Below are 16126 nucleotides of genomic sequence, written 5' to 3' on the forward strand. Positions count from 1 at the left end.
CCTGCCAAATAAAGTGTTACCTTTGTTTTTGCTTCGTAAACAACAACAAAAGAGAACATTTAATGAGATCAGCTTTATTGTGACATGACAGATAAAATCCTGCAGCTGAAAAAAGTTGTGCTATGTAGTGCTCTTGTTATGTGTCCATAAAGCTGTAAACAACACAGATCCTTTAACTCTGGAGAGCCTAAAGCATTGAACTCAGCCAATCACAGGCTGCCATGAGTCGCTCACAAAATGTAAAGGAAAGATTAAAAAGATTGTGAAAAAAAGGCTTGTTTTTTTCCAGACAGAAGAACTGAATTTGGAGGAGCAATAATGGGCAGATGAGGAGGAGGAGAAGATGAAAATAAACAAGTTCAGGGCACAGCGAGAGGGAAAGAAAACAGGACACGGACAGAAAAAGGAGGAACTGCATTATTTGTGGTTGTCTCGGCATTGTGTACACTTTGAATGCCTGGGTGGAACCGCCGGTGTTTAGTACAATTATTTAACACGGCGCTGACCTGCGGCAGGAAATCTGTGCCGTTTGGTGGACCCTTTTATTCGCGAACGCCTAACAGTAGCGCAAGCGCACTCGTTTTCATCTTAGCGTCCCCCGTGGGGAATGACCTTCTCCATTCACTGTACTGCTGTGTGTGTTTTGGCTGACATTATGTTTTTAATAAAAGAGATTAAAATGCTTCGCCACGGAAAAGTATGCTGACATTTAGTCGCCCCGCATACCTTTACTCATTAACTCCTTCAGAGAACAACTAGAGCTGAAATAAGGAAATGTGCCCGTTATATATATTCGTGGCATGTTTGGTCTACGTACCAAACATGCCACGTATATGACTTTTTTCTTGCTGCTATTTTTGAGACTTAAGCCAAAATGCATTCACTAAAACATCATTAGGGTTAGTAAAAGTTAATAGTCCAACTTTTATTCACTTTCTCTTGTAATGCCACTAGAATGTAGCCTTTCTTATGGACACACTTTGCATTACCTTGTTGCTGAATTGTGCTGTACAAATAAACATAAGTCAAGTTACTCTTAAGACACATAGTTGCACTTGATTTTATCATGGGGTAACAGTGCAAAGACTGCTAAATACTAATGTGAGGCAACCTTTTTATGTTATTTTTGGACTACACACTGCTTCGTGTTGGTCTGTCACTATGTAACTTAAACGTACACTGCCGTTTGTGGTTATAATGTAACTAAATGTTTTATTCCTTTATGAAAATTCAAAAAGTGTGGGATTAACTTGTATTAAGCCCCCGCCTCGGCTAAATATATGGTAGAAACACTTTTAATTTCCCTGATCCTGCTCAGAAATTTAGACAGCCCCCACAGTAAGATGCTGCCACCACCATGTTTCACAGAGAGCGCTCCGAGTGGCTGCAATGCGACAAAGTGTATGTGTATAGAGACGGACGTTCGCTACAAATAATCTAAATTTCACAAACTAAAGTGTGTTTTTCACCCAATATATTGCGGTGGAGAATTTGGGGTAAACAAATGTGCTCGAGGCAGCAGGAACGGAAAAGATGAAAACACGAGTGCAGCAGGAAGGATTGATGGGAAAACTGCGAAAGCTTTCACTCACAGGCTCCGGCATGACGTAGTGCCTCCCGAATTCCTGAGTTATTACTTAAAGATGTCTGCTTGTCGTTTCCTCTCTTGCTTTCCAGCGCTCAGCGCCGATCACGCTGCCTAAACCCGATGCGGCAGCAAATAGAGACAAATGCTTGTCAGTTCATCATTGGAGCAGTCGTAGCGTGTGAAGAAATTGCAGCTGGAGAAGGCACATTTCACTGCAAATTATGTTTTATTTGATCATGACGACGGCGAACGAGACAAACGCGGTTGTGATTCGGTCTGGATTTAAGATGTGGAAGCGGCCAAATGTGAGAAACAAATTGGATTATTGAACGCCGCCGCCGCCAAACATTTTCCCCCTGGATGTCTGGTGATTGAGGGTGACGGAATCCAGTCAGGCTGAGTCGTGAGACTTGGTCCCAGGACTTGGTCAGAACAGACTTTCTGTCTGAGCAAACACAAACACACACGCACTCACTAACACTAAACACACACACACCAGCACACCAGCACACACACTGTTCCCACTTTCAGGGACGCTTCTGAGTAAGGAGGAAAGTCAACGGAGAAATTTACAGAGGAAGTGAGGCGTAATCTATGAATTATATATACGCACCGAGACTATGATTTCATTCAGGGGAAAGCCCATCCTCTTACTCCATCCTTTCTCCCACTTCTGTTAGGCATTAGTCCACTGCCCTGTTCCCTCACTAGTAAAAGTTACCCGTGACAACTTTCTGAAGTCGTTTTAACGTTTTTTTTCCCCCTCGTATATGTGTGTGTGTGTGTGTGTGTGTGTGTGTGTGCCGCCACAGGTGGAGGTGGAAAACGGAAAGGCAGGAGTAAAAAATGGAAGGAGATCCTTCGCTTTCCTCACATAAGCCAGTGTGCAGAACTGGGAAAAATCATTGGTAGGTTCTGGTGCTCTCTCCTGCTGTGGAAATTGTGTTTGGCTGTTGGAGTTTCCGAATGCTTCCTGTTAAAGTTGTTTTTTAAAAAATTATTATTATTTTATACTTTTGCAGAGAGGGATTATGCCAGCATCTGCAACAAGCAACCTATTGGAAGGCTTCTCTTTCGTCTTTACTGTGAGACCAAACCCAACTTGCAACGATGCATTCAGCTGCTGGACGCAACGGTACGCATAAACACATTTAATGGGCTTTTTTTTTTTTCCACTCCAGGTTTTCCTTCATTATTTTATTTATGTGGAAAAGGAAAAATTGGAAAGTATAAATGTAAGCACCTTTCAACATTGCCTAAATTTCTACTATTAATCCTTTCATGTATTTCTTATTTTTAACCTGGCTTTCTTTACTTTTGTTACCTTAGAAGTACTTTGTGTATGGATGGAGCTACATACATAAACATGCCTTTTACTGCCTCAATCGAAGGCTGGATGTGGAAAATGCTTTCAGTCTCAAAGTGTGCAGTAAGAAAATGTCTGTTTATATAGAATAATCCAGTCCAGGCATTTGAGATGATCCAACATAGTGTGGGTTCTCTTAAAAAAACACATATGGCAATAACATTTCAGATGAGGAATGAAGACTATACGAACCTGCGAACTGATTTAAAGAATTTTTTAGTGTAGAAGTATTAGGGTGAGATTTGATTACGCTAAATATTTAAGATAAAGAGTTAGCGTTGCACAACAGCGGCCCAAATTCCTTAAAAGTAAAAAAGAAAAAAATTCTTTCACTTAGTGTCAATAGAAAGAGCTAGAGCAAATATTAACTTCTGTTTTGTTAGCAGCCAATTGTTAGCCAGTGGCTTTAGGATTCATTTAAGTAATTCACCCCTTCTTATCAAATGTTAGGAGCACTCACTTCACTCCACTCAACTCCACTTCACTCCACTCAACTCCACTTCACTCTACATCACTCCACTTCACTCCACTTCACTCTACATCACTCCACTTCACTCCACTTCACTATACATCACTCCACTTCACTCCACTTCACTATACATCACTCCACTTCACTCCACTTCACTCCACTGACTCCACTCACTCCACTCAACTCCACTCAACTCCACTTCACTCCACTGACTCTACTCACTCCACTTCACTCTACATCACTCCACTCACTCCACTTCACTCTACATTACTCCACATCACTCCACTCACTCCACTTCACTCCACTTCACTCCACTGACTCTACTCACTCCACTCAACTCCACTCAACTCCACTTCACTCCACTGACTCCACTCACTCCACTGACTCCACTCACTCCACTTCACTCCACTTCACTCCACTGACTCCACTCACTCCACTTCACTCCACTTCACTCCACTTCACTCCACTGACTCTACTCACTCCACTTCACTCTACATCACTCCACTCACTCCACTTCACTCTACATTACTCCACATCACTCCACATCACTCCACTTCACTCCACTTCACTCCACTGACTACTCACTCCACTCAACTCCACTCAACTCCACTTCACTCCACTGACTCCACTCACTCCACTTCACTCTACATTACTCCACATCACTCCACTCAACTCCACTGACTCCACATCACTCCACTTCACTCTACATCACTCCACTGACTCCACTTCACTCATGTCACTCATGTTACTCCATGTCATCATCTGGGTTGTTAACTGTTAACTTTTGGTTCCCCACTAAGCCTGTTTTTTTCTTCCCTGTGTGAGTGATTATCACTTCAAGTGTCAAGGCCAAATTGACATTCTCAATAAATAAACGAGGATATGATTAACTCTAGCATTACCAGGGATTTCGTCTCTGGGCTCCAAAGGTAGAAATGTTAAATGTTAATTCTAGTGTTAAAAAGCACATGAATAAAACTGTCTTTAGGTTTTCCAGTGACTCGAGGTTTTGGAAAATGGAGTGCCAGCCTCCGATCCCAGATTTCTACCAAAACGTCATGTACTTATCTGCTATTAAGTTGTTTGTTGACCTGTCATTGAAATTATTAACTTATTGTGACAGTGGTGGGTCAATTTCTGATTGTATAGTTCTTTAAATCTGAGCTGTGACAGATTCAGGACAGAAAGTGTCCAAGTGTCCTAGTGAAGGTCAAGGACGGTGCAAGGCCACAGGACTTTCACATCACCTTCTAGGGTCAAGTCTGGACTGGTCAGCGCTCACATCCTGTTTGACAACGCCAGGCTGTTGGGAAAGACTGGAATTGTGGGACAAACTTAATTTTGCGAGCCCAGTGTAGACAACATAGTCAAGAGTTTTCTAAAAGAAGGTTCAATTAAAATAAAATAGTTATATCAAATGAATGAAAAAATGAAAACTAAAAAGACAAAAATAACTCAAGCATTACTTCCTTTCTTACTACAAAATAAGAGCCATAAAGACACAGCGGATAAAACTCAAAGCATTTGCCCTTATATCTGGGAATTATAATAATATTTTAGACTGAGACAGCGGCTGAATACTGCTTTGCAAGACAGACTTTTCTGATTACACCCCCAACGATTAATGATTACAGAGTGATATTATGTCGGGCCGCTCTGTTTTATACATCCTAACAGTAAAAGAGCTGAAGAAAGCAGCTGTGATGTTTCTTCCACTCTCTGAAGTCTGCCATGCCATCTGAAACCTGATGGAGTCTGAAATATTTTCCTGCAGACACGTCTCAGTGAAGTACAACGCTGCATTTCTGCACATGCAGACACAGATTGATATACCGAGACCTTTAATGCCATCATGTACTCTTCAGTGTTTTTTGTTCTTAGTCTGTTTTTGTGAACCAGGGATCTCTTATTTCACGTAGCAATGACTTAAAGAAATTATTTAAACTTCCTCCACCACACTCCCGCTTCTGCAGCTCCGTCACCACCGCGTTGTTTCCTCCTCAACCCGTTGGGGATCTGGCAGTCCTATTTTGAACGTTTGCTGAACTTTGGGAAGTTCAGTCAGCTGCTTCTGCTTGTAAACAACTTTCCCGTTGGCATGGTTATTCGTTATATCAGGTTCGCCAGAGATAAAAGCCCACTGGATGTAGCTCAGGCTAGCACAGAATCCATGTAATGAAAAAGAAATCCTTCAGTGGAAAGTTAAATCTAGTAGATTCAGGACAGAAAGTGTCCTGAATCTACAGAACAGGACACTGTGCAAAGATAAACAGAACATTACAAGAATTAATACAGTAGATACCAGTATGGAGCCACACTAGGAATTTTCTCTCGAATGCTAATGGTGGTGGTGTGGGGGGGGGAAATGTGTTGTAAGTCTGGAGTGAAATATCGGTGCTAAAATTGTTATATTTAACAGTATTATATTAGAACAAGCTAGAATTTGAGTTACTCAGGTAGGAATTTGAAAATGAATTGGACTGATATTAACCAGATCTGAATTGGACCTATTTGTCTTTGAGTTTCGAATATTTGCCATTCACAACTAATCTGACAACTAATTGTCAGAAAGAGGCGGATCTTCTTAAAGAGACAGAGGCCCAACAATCTCAAATTTCTTTAAAGTCACGTTTGACAGATACAGCAACCGAAGGCAACATAGATAGTTGATTTTACTATAACTATGTGTGTGGAATGTACATAACGTTTCCCCTTTAAACTGCTTGTGACCATCTCTGCAGAGGACAGCAAATGGACAACAAATGTTATCTGAGTGGAAGAAAAAAACAACAACAACAGAGTCAGTCAGCAACCAACTATTTCAGTGAACTATTGTGTTTGCACTGCAGTTCAACAGAGCTTTGACTACTCAAACAGGCAGATCTCCTGGTCGTTTACCTCCCCTCCCACCCCCACACTCCCATTTCTCACTCCTTGTCTAGACTAAATACCTCCCACATGACACATTTAAGTCTTTATCTATCAACACCCAGAATATCTTTGTGGGACATGTGACAGGACAGAAAGGACAGCATTGTTTCCCGATCCCAGAACACCCGTTCTCCCTTCCCCTGCTCTGCCTTCTTGTAACCACCTACTCCAAAAAGCGACCACCTCCGCAAGAGGGAAACCACTCACATGCACTCATCCCACACACATACCGAGGCTAATTTTGCACTCGGTCCATGTGACAAACTCTGACGCTGCGCTCATCGTTGGGCATTATTTGTGGCACTCAATAAGCCGGGTCTGAGTGCGGTTACAGCCAAGCGGATCCCTGAGCCTCGAGTGACTAAATAACACCACTGCGCACTCTGAGCAGTTGTGAGGTTCGTTCGGCAGGTTACGCAATCTAGTCAATGTGCTATTCAGAAAATTTTATCAACAAGTGGGCAATTAGCTGGAAAGGAAAATGAGGAGGAGAAAGCCTGAATGTGTTTTTTTTTTTAGTGGTTAAGGAATGTACTCTGGGGTCTTCCAGAGAACCATCCTGCATCACAAGAGGGTGTGTGTGTGCTTGTGTGTGTGTGTGTGTGTGTTGGAACCCCGCCGGTTCCAAAAAGCCAAAAGGGGCGTCTCTTTTCCTCTTTGGCTGACCCCCCACCAGCAAAGGGTGGGAGTCTGACCGCTATTTTACTCTTGGTTCAAGTGCCTGTTTGTGTGTTTGTCAGATCAATTTGTGTGTGTGTGTCATCAGTGAAACTCCTGTTAACAATCATTATTATTTGCCTCTGTTTCTCTGTGTACAACAAATATTTGTTACAGTTTTTTTCTTGTCAGTTGCTTTGTGGTTTTTCAATTGAGCTCTCGGCTTTTGTGTGTAAGGTGTGTGGGTTTGTGTGCGTGTGTGTATTTTGTAGTGGAAATCTGGTGACGCTGGTGTGACACACTGTGACACTCCAGGACCTCCAGGAATCCCACCGTGTTTACTGCGGGATTGCCAGGCAACGCGGACCCATGCTGGAAAAAGCCCAGCGAGGATAAAGACGAGGGCCAGTTTGCATCTCGGACGCCATGTTGCGTCCCCCGTCCCTCTGCAGAAGTTAAACGCGCTGACTGGGAAATGCATCAGAGCGCTTTCATGTTGCTGCCTTTGCGAAATGTCCAGTGCGTCCAGCGGACAATTGCCTGTTTTTCTCAGTGAAAAGAGCAGAGGAGCAGCGTATGTTTAAGCGAATGAGGCTGTGAGACATACTGATGAAGAGTCAGAGGTCTTTTTCACAGACAAACAGCATCTGCTTCATCCAGGATTCTTCTATACTTTTGTTGGGCAAACTTCACACTTTGCCACACGTAAATTTTCACGCTTCTCAGACATTTAGTGCGACTTTAAAATATGAAATACAAATGTTCGCAGTGAATGTATGACAGATTTTTCTACATATGTAAAGCTTAGGAGATGAACCGAATGTCTTGTTTATTTTTTCCCATACTTATGGATACTTAGAAAAGAAAATTTCAGACTTTTCCGAATTGTGCAGGAACCTTAGATCCACTAAAGTGTGTATTAAAAATCTACTCTACAAGGACACGTTTTCTCTGAGTTTCCTGCCGCGATTCATGATCCCCCTAAAGCAGTGGTCCCCAACCACCGGTCCGTGGACCAATTGGTACCGGGCCGCGCAAGAAATGATTAAATATGTCCGTTCTATGTATTGAGTCTGGAGGAGCTTTTATTTTGAAAATCGTACACCGGATGCCGAGGGTTGAGTCTTGCGCCAGCTCACAACGCACGCACGCACCGCAACCCCCCCCCCGTCTTGATCCTCACAACGCATGCACCCCACCCCACCCCCGGTCCGCAGGAAATTTATGAAGGCTTGAGCCGGTCCGCTGTACTAAAAAGGTTGGAGACCACTGCCCTAAAGTATACCCTGATTCTAATTAGCTCACTGTTCTCACCTGTGCTGCTCCCTGTATAAACTCCAGCTCTGCATTCAGTCATTGCAATGTTGTCTGTCATCAACCCCTGACTCAGGCTGTGAGGGGTCGCCGCTGATATCCTGATTGTGTATCTGGCCTGTTTCTTCTCTTCTCTTCGCCTGCTTTCTGACTGCATTGAGTGTTTTTCTGCTTCACGTAGCTGGATGTCTATCACAGCCTGACAGATTTTGGATTTGCCCTAACTCTTCGCCCCTTTCTGTTGCCAACCTGGACCATTTACTCGACCGCTGATTTAAAGGTTACAGTGATTATTCACTTTCCCGTGGGGAAAGCAGGACTTTGTGTTCTCCACATCTTCATCCCTGTTTGATTTTCAGTGCAGAAACGTCTCTGCTCTGTCCTGCGGGTGGAACAATCCCGATAAACTGACCTTTTCTTGTCTCACACCGTCAGAGCTTGAGGTATTCCAGACAATCGAGGTCCGATTCTCTGAAGAAAGCTTGGGAAACCACTACTGGCAGATAAACAAGTACTTCCTGTTTGAACATCCTTGCTGAATGCCAGTCACTCACCATCCGGTCTCTATTGCACAGTCTGGCCTGAAAGCTGAAACCAAGAAACAACCTCTTTCCTGCTTTCATATTCATACAATTACTGTCAGTAAAGACTGTTTAAACGTTACGGGGATTTGATTTCCGTTTGGGGTTCATATTATACACCCCAAGTTTCTAGTTGGAAGCCATATCTGGCGTAGTGCTTGTTTAGCATGTGATAACCTCAAACACACAACTTCCAAACAGCCACATAGTTAATTTATAATCATGAAACCAAATGAAGCATAAGGGATTTTAATTGTCCATTTGACCTGATGGGTTTTAAAGAGTATTTGATTCATATGAGAAACAAGTTTAATAACTTTTAAAATAAAGATTTGAATGCACGTTTTGAAATCATGGAGGATTTTCTTTCTTGTTCGTTCATTATAAAAATGACACTTATTGGCCCAAATATAACAGTGCAGATTAGTTGTATTAACAAATTGCATCACATGCTTTTTCCAATCATTAACAATTGTTTTGCTAAATTCTGGCTGAATATCTGACCACTCCGGATGGTGGCTAGGAGGTTTGGAGTTCATTCAAACTGATTTATCTGATATGGACTACCAACCAAAGAGAAAAAGCCCCTTATTCAAATTACATACACCGAAGCCTGGCTGAAATTTGCAGATGTCCACATCAGTCAGTTTTAATACCAATCTAGAGAGCTTCATAGTTGAAGAGTAAGTGAGTTATTGTTTGGAGGACTGCTAAGCATGGTAGTGGTAGCATAAGGATGAGGGTTTGTTTTGCTGCTAATACTACTGAAATATGTAGTCCCACAAAGTTGATTGAAAATAAGAGTGGGACTACCTCCAAATTCTTCACATCTAGGTTTCTAAAATCTTGGACAAAGACTGGATGTTCCAACAAGATGTTGAACCCAAAACTTCTGTTTTAAAATATGTGGAGGATGATAAAAAGCACAATCTCTTCCCAGGAAACCAGCCAATTTAAATGTGTTTCTGCCATTTTGCATAATAAGAGTTGTTAAATATCAGAAGAAAACTTTGCCAGGACCTTGTCTGCATGTTTCTTCAGGATGTTTATACCTAATGTTAGTTGGGAGTGTATGTCTAATTTTGAGTATGAGCATTAGGAAAGATTAACAATAAAATAAAACTTATTTTTCTTTTTGATTTTAAATGCTTTGAAATAATATAATGTATGATCACTTCAACCTTAAAAACAGATCTGTGCAGGTAAGTTATTAAAAGAAAAAAACTTTATATGCCAATGATCGTGTCTGCAATGCTTTTAGCCAAACTCTTCACACTAATCTAAAACTACTTTGGTGTTTTTTGTTTTTGTTTTTGGGGGTTTTTTATGTTTCCATGACACTGTGCAACAGGCCTCTTTCTATGAGAGTTCTTCAGAAACTCAACAGACGTGTTGTTTTTTTATTTTCTGGTAAAAATGTAAGTCATTAACAGGTCTGATCATGAGTCTATCTGTTATAGTCATGCTATGCCAAGTGTGGCCTCACAGTAAATGTCAGTACATGAATAATTTTGATAAGAAAGTGCAGTACAAGTCATGAACATGATATTGCTAACGCTGCTGTTTTGCATGTGTGTGTGTGTGTGTGTGTGTGTGTGTGTGTGTGTGTGTGTGTTTTTAGGAAGACTATGAGGTTACACCTGACGAGAAAAGAAAAAGCAGGGGGGAGCAAATCATCAAGACCTTCCTTTCCAAACAAGTAAGTTTGCCTACCGCGTACTTTCATACCTCTCAGCCCTTTGAGGTTAACACTTTACTGCAACCATGTCAACCTTTGACCGAGGTTGACATGGTTGTCATGAGGGGAGAAAACATGAATCAGAGGCAAAAATGATACAGAAACGTAAAGGTTTAAAAATGAACGCACTCCTTAAATCTATCAGAAATTAAACCGAATACACACGATTGCAGGTCGTTCTGCGTTTCACCTTATCTTCAAGTGTTGCATACATCAGGGGGTGATGGATTTGTGTGCATCTGTGCATACTTGTGACTGCGTGTGTTTACGTGTGTTGATGCAGTCACCTCAGCGGGTAGACATAGCCGAGGATTTTGCAGAGCAATGCAGAGAGAACCTCGAGCTCAGTCCTTGTAAGGAGATCTTCACCGACTGCCGCAAGTGAGACCCCATTTATTCACTCTCACCTGTTTGTCATGTGACCAGATTTTTAACCGCTCTCTCTCTCTCTCCCTTGCTCATTTTTCACGCTGAAATTTAGGCCATGTCGTATGATCGGAGAGGTTTGACTGTGCTTTTCTTTTTGTGCCAGGGCGGTCCATGAGTACCTGAGTGGAGCTCCGTATTCAGACTATCAGAACAGCATGTACTTTGACCGCTTTCTTCAGTGGAAGATGCTGGAGAGGTTTGTTGAGTTTTGTTTCTACGCCTTGCGGAAAGCAAACTAAACGGCTAGATAAAATGAACTAAAATCAACGTTTGTCTTAAAGGTCATGCAGCAAAACAGCTAGAAATGTTTTGCAACAGAAGATTTGTTAGCTAAATCAGTTTAGGTGAGGTGAATTGTTAATAACTGAGATCTTATTGTTGCTTATGTTGATGCTTTGAGATAAAAAGCAGGTTGTAAAGCTGTTGCAATATTTACTTTAAGTGATATTTTATCTATGGATTGTAATTTTGTAAAACTTTTGCTATCTTTAGGATTAGAAGTATGACATGAAGTGACAAAACTTATACTGTATAAATCAGATTTGTTGAAACCAGCGGGATAAAATGCCTTATAATAAATTAATCAAGCCTTAAACACATTCTTTCATTTTTGCATCTTTAAATTAATCAAATTAATTAATTTGATCAAAATTAATTGATCAATTAACTTACTAAAATAACTATTTTAGTAAGTACAGTGAACATTTGTGATGCTCTGGGCTATTTTGTCCCTCCGTCTGAGAATTTTGTTGCAGTATGACATCATTGATATTTTAAATAAAAATCTGGTGACCTTAACCTACTGGAAGTCATATAAAGTATCACTATCAGAGGTATCAGTAGTTGTTGCACATATGACTTTTAACTTTGTTAAAATCATATTTCTGAACTCTAATAATACTCTGTGGCATTTTGAAAAAGAAAGGAGCCCACAGGATCACAAATCCTCCACCATGCTTGGTACTATAATTTTTCCTCTACTGCGTTAATATGCAGAAATTAAATGTTTAAGATGTCTAAATGTTTCAGTGTGAGATTATGCTAATGGAGTAAAAGATGGATGTCTTAAAAGCTTTCATGCATCTGAGCAGCCAATGATTTGGAAGGGTGCCGCAGATTTGTAAAGAAATCCTTTAAATTATATCACAGAAGAAAAACTAAGTAGTAAGGGCTAGATGTGCATTAATACAGAAAGTCAGATACAAATCTGTGGTTGATCCTTATCATTTCTGTTTTTGTTACTAAGGCTACTTCAGATTTGCATTAAAAAAAACAAAGTGAGTGGTTTCTTTTAAAGGTGTTTAATTAACGTTGATTTGGAACCGAAATGTATATCCCGGATGATTCCAGTCAACGTCTCTGTCTCTGCCAAGACTTTATGTGGAAGCATAAATCATTACAAACATTCTCTAAACGGAACAGCCCTCCTAAATATGTCAGATAAGAAATCGGTTTTGGTTACTATTTGCATTCATTTCAGGACAGGATCTACACTCCTGCTTTGAAAATATTCCATGCAAAACGCATATTGAGGTCATTTAAAGCAGGCAGCCGGCTTTCAGGCCAGCATTGACTGTATCTGTCTGGACAGTGAAATTACGCCCCAGAAGCCCCACCCTCTGTACAGGAAACGGAGTCAGGATGGCGTTGAGCTCCGCAGATAATATCTCTGACTTGATCGATACCACATAACCATCTATTAATGGATTCTGTTGTATCTGTGTTCCGTCAGGCAACCAATCACTAAAGACACATTCAGACAGTACCGGGTGCTGGGGAAGGGCGGATTTGGGGAGGTAAGAGAAGCGGCTGGCCTAAAATATTGGGACTTTTCCTGCAACACGCTGGATAATATTCTTGCCGTCCTCCGCAGGTGTGCGCATGCCAGGTCAGAGCAACAGGGAAGATGTACGCCTGCAAGAAACTGGAGAAGAAGAGGATCAAGAAGAGGAAAGGAGAGTCCATGGCTCTGAACGAGAAGCAGATTTTGGAGAAAGTCAACAGTCGGTTTGTTGTGAGTAAAAGTCATTTGCTTGAACATGCAGCTGTGGGATTTCATCCTTATGCGTGTGTTACAGAAACGTTTTCCGGCATCACGTTGCACGTCTCCGTCTTTCCTCAGGTGAGCCTGGCGTACACGTACGAGACCAAAGACGCACTGTGTCTGGTGCTGACTATCATGAACGGCGGCGACCTGAAGTTTCACATCTACAATATGGGGACGCCGGGCTTCGACAAAGACAGGGTCCAGTTTTATGCTGCTCAGATCTGCTGCGGACTCGAGCATTTGCACAGGGAATCTATTGTCTACAGGTAGCAGTCTCAGACGAATATGTACATGAATCTGGCAACGCTATTCTTTCATTCTGTATGCGAAAGATTGATGACTGGTGATCCTTTGCTACTTTTAGGGATTTGAAGCCAGAAAACATCTTATTAGATGATAATGGTAAGTTTTCTAATCAGATTTCAAGTTATAACAAGTAATGCCATTTTTACAACGTTTGCATTCATAATAATCATGGACATGAACAAATGTATTTTCAAAAACAAGAACTGGATGCTCAAGTTTGCATTTGTTGTGGGTTTCTTCTGATATATATACACACACACTGTCCCACTAATGTTTGGTGAATTGTTGCTTAGTAAGTGGCAGACAAATATAATTTAGCCGCCTAAAACTTCTGGCTTAATTCTGAATGTATATTTGACCTGTTCCTGGCAGAACATGGCTAGTTTATTTAAACCAGTTGCTTTCCTGACACAGACCAGACTTTTACACATTATTCGCCACATTTTAAATAAGGTTGAGATCAGGAAGCTTAATGTTCTCCTGTTTAACGCCATTGGAAAACCAGTTTTAAAATGTGTTTGGATTGCTGTAGGAAAACCCAGATTCATCCAGCTGGTTTATATTTAAGTCAAGGAATCCTGAGCTAGTCCTTTGCTTTATTATCTGTCAACTTTGTGCGATACACCACTACCACTGGCACTGAAACAACCCCTCAGAATGACGCTGCCACCACCGTGCCCAACAGTTTTTAGAGTTGGCATGAATGTCTGATTCAGACTTTCAGACTGATTTCAGACTTTCTTATGTCTGAAAGTGTATGTGATTGTTAATATACTTGTTGTCATTGTGGCTAAAAAGCAAAGTCTTTGTCCTGTCTGACCTTTGAAATGCTTCTCCAGTGGAGAGTTAGTTTGAAAGCAAGACTAAAATGACAAGCTCTCATTCTTTCAGTATTTGCTGGTGTAAAATCTCAGCCACAGTGATCCCTGGATATGCATATATCTCATCTACTATGTATAACTTGTGTAGATTGGAGAAAATCTTTGGTAACACTTTATTTGACAGGTTCTGAATAAGACTGCCATGATCTTGTCATAAACATGGCATAACACCTGTCATGAACATGAGTAAGTCTTCATGAATATTTATGACTTTTGTCATAAATATTCATAAATATTTATGACATGAATATTTATGTTGTCATGTTATGACAACATAAATATGTTGTTATGTTGTCAAATCTTCTTTGAATTCAATCGTGTACATTAATTCATTGATTTTGAAAATATTTTCATTTTCAGTAAAATCATTCCAGGTTGAGAAAATAATTGCTTAAATCCCCAAATTAATCAGACATTCATCCCAACGATTAGCGTATGAAACTTTTCTCCTACGTTGGAGGACATTATTTTGTTTATTTAACTAAGGACTCGTAATGAATTGTAGTAAAATGTAGAATTACGTTACATTTAATGGTTTTAAAAGCTCTTTGTCCACATAATTTGATCATGTTCCTGCTGCTTTGTTAAAGGACACATTCGGATCTCTGACCTGGGGCTGGCCATCAAAGTACCTGAAGGAGAACTCATCAGAGGCAGGGTGGGGACAGTAGGCTACATGGGTAAGAAATAACTCGCTAAAGACACACTGACAAAGCAAACTGTTACAATAACCAATAAATATATGTGCAACAATTTGATTACATTTTGTTTCTGAGAAGAAACCATGGAAGTTTACCAACTAAAAAAGTTACATTCCAGGTATTTTTTATACATTGCTGGAATTTACTCAACTAAACTAGCTAAGATCTAATTTATTATTAAGATCACTTGGTTAATTTGGCCTGTCTTTTCATGTTATTAAAAAATAAAATTGGTTTGTGATTTGACCTAAAATATTACTTTTACAGTTGTAGCACTTTTTTTTCCTGACAACCACAGCTAGGGGGTGCTGTTTACTGCCGAAAACTTCCTTGGCCTGCTCGCTAACTTTAACCTCAACACGTTAACAAGTTTGGCCATCGACATGTAAGCAAGTTGCTAAACTACTTCTAAAACGTCTGAAATTCTCGCTATAGCATAGAAATTTCTCAACCACAGAAACAATTCTTAACTTTTCCTCAATTTGTTAATTCAGTCATAATACAACCCTCATAAACAAATTAGCCTTGCTGCTCTGTGGTGGACACCAGAACAGACAAATGACATAAGCTAACATCTGACACACAGCGTAAAACCTGGGATATTGTTGTCAGACTATATTAACAAGCTTTTCTTACTGCTTTTTTTCCTCCTCTTTGCAGCTCCAGAGGTGATCAACAATGAAAAATATGCCATGAGCCCCGACTGGTGGGGACTGGGCTGCCTCGTTTACGAGATGACCACCGGAAGATCGCCCTTTCGTGCCCGGAAAGAGCGAGTGAAGCGGGAAGAAGTGGAGAGAAGGGTGCAGGAGGAAGAAGAGGAGTACAATGACAAGTTTACAGAGGACGCAAAGGCGATCTGCAGAATGGTAAGACTGGATGAAATGCCGTGCTTAGAGGCAGAGAGATAAATAAATGATAAATATCCTGAATGACTCATCTCTGTGCTTCTGCCTGGCCAGCTGCTCACCAAAGACCCCAAGCAGAGGCTTGGGTGTAATGCGGATGGAGCAGCGGGCCTCAAGGCCCACTCGTTCTTCAAAAACATCAACTTCAAGAGGATGGAGGCTGGAATTGTAGATCCTCCCTTCGTGCCTGATGTGAGTGCTTGGTTGTTA

At 41.0% G+C, this 16126-nt stretch overlaps 1 protein-coding gene across 2 annotated transcripts in view; it reads left to right on the forward strand.

Moving 5' to 3' along the window:
• Positions 1 to 16126, forward strand: part of grk5l (G protein-coupled receptor kinase 5 like) — a 40373-nt gene that overhangs the window by 20339 nt on the left and 3908 nt on the right. For both annotated transcript variants that reach the window (XM_044112529.1, XM_044112528.1), the window contains exons 2-13: positions 2401 to 2496; positions 2611 to 2723; positions 10528 to 10605; positions 10928 to 11025; positions 11177 to 11269; positions 12806 to 12869; positions 12947 to 13087; positions 13196 to 13386; positions 13485 to 13522; positions 14898 to 14987; positions 15669 to 15877; positions 15971 to 16108. In XM_044112529.1, the coding sequence (XP_043968464.1) occupies positions 2401 to 2496; positions 2611 to 2723; positions 10528 to 10605; positions 10928 to 11025; positions 11177 to 11269; positions 12806 to 12869; positions 12947 to 13087; positions 13196 to 13386; positions 13485 to 13522; positions 14898 to 14987; positions 15669 to 15877; positions 15971 to 16108 (1349 nt within the window). The remainder of the gene's footprint in view (positions 1 to 2400; positions 2497 to 2610; positions 2724 to 10527; positions 10606 to 10927; positions 11026 to 11176; positions 11270 to 12805; positions 12870 to 12946; positions 13088 to 13195; positions 13387 to 13484; positions 13523 to 14897; positions 14988 to 15668; positions 15878 to 15970; positions 16109 to 16126) is intronic.

The sequence above is a fragment of the Gambusia affinis genome, linkage group LG03 (genome assembly GCF_019740435.1).
Source record: "Gambusia affinis linkage group LG03, SWU_Gaff_1.0, whole genome shotgun sequence".
Lineage (NCBI taxonomy): Eukaryota > Metazoa > Chordata > Actinopteri > Cyprinodontiformes > Poeciliidae > Gambusia > Gambusia affinis.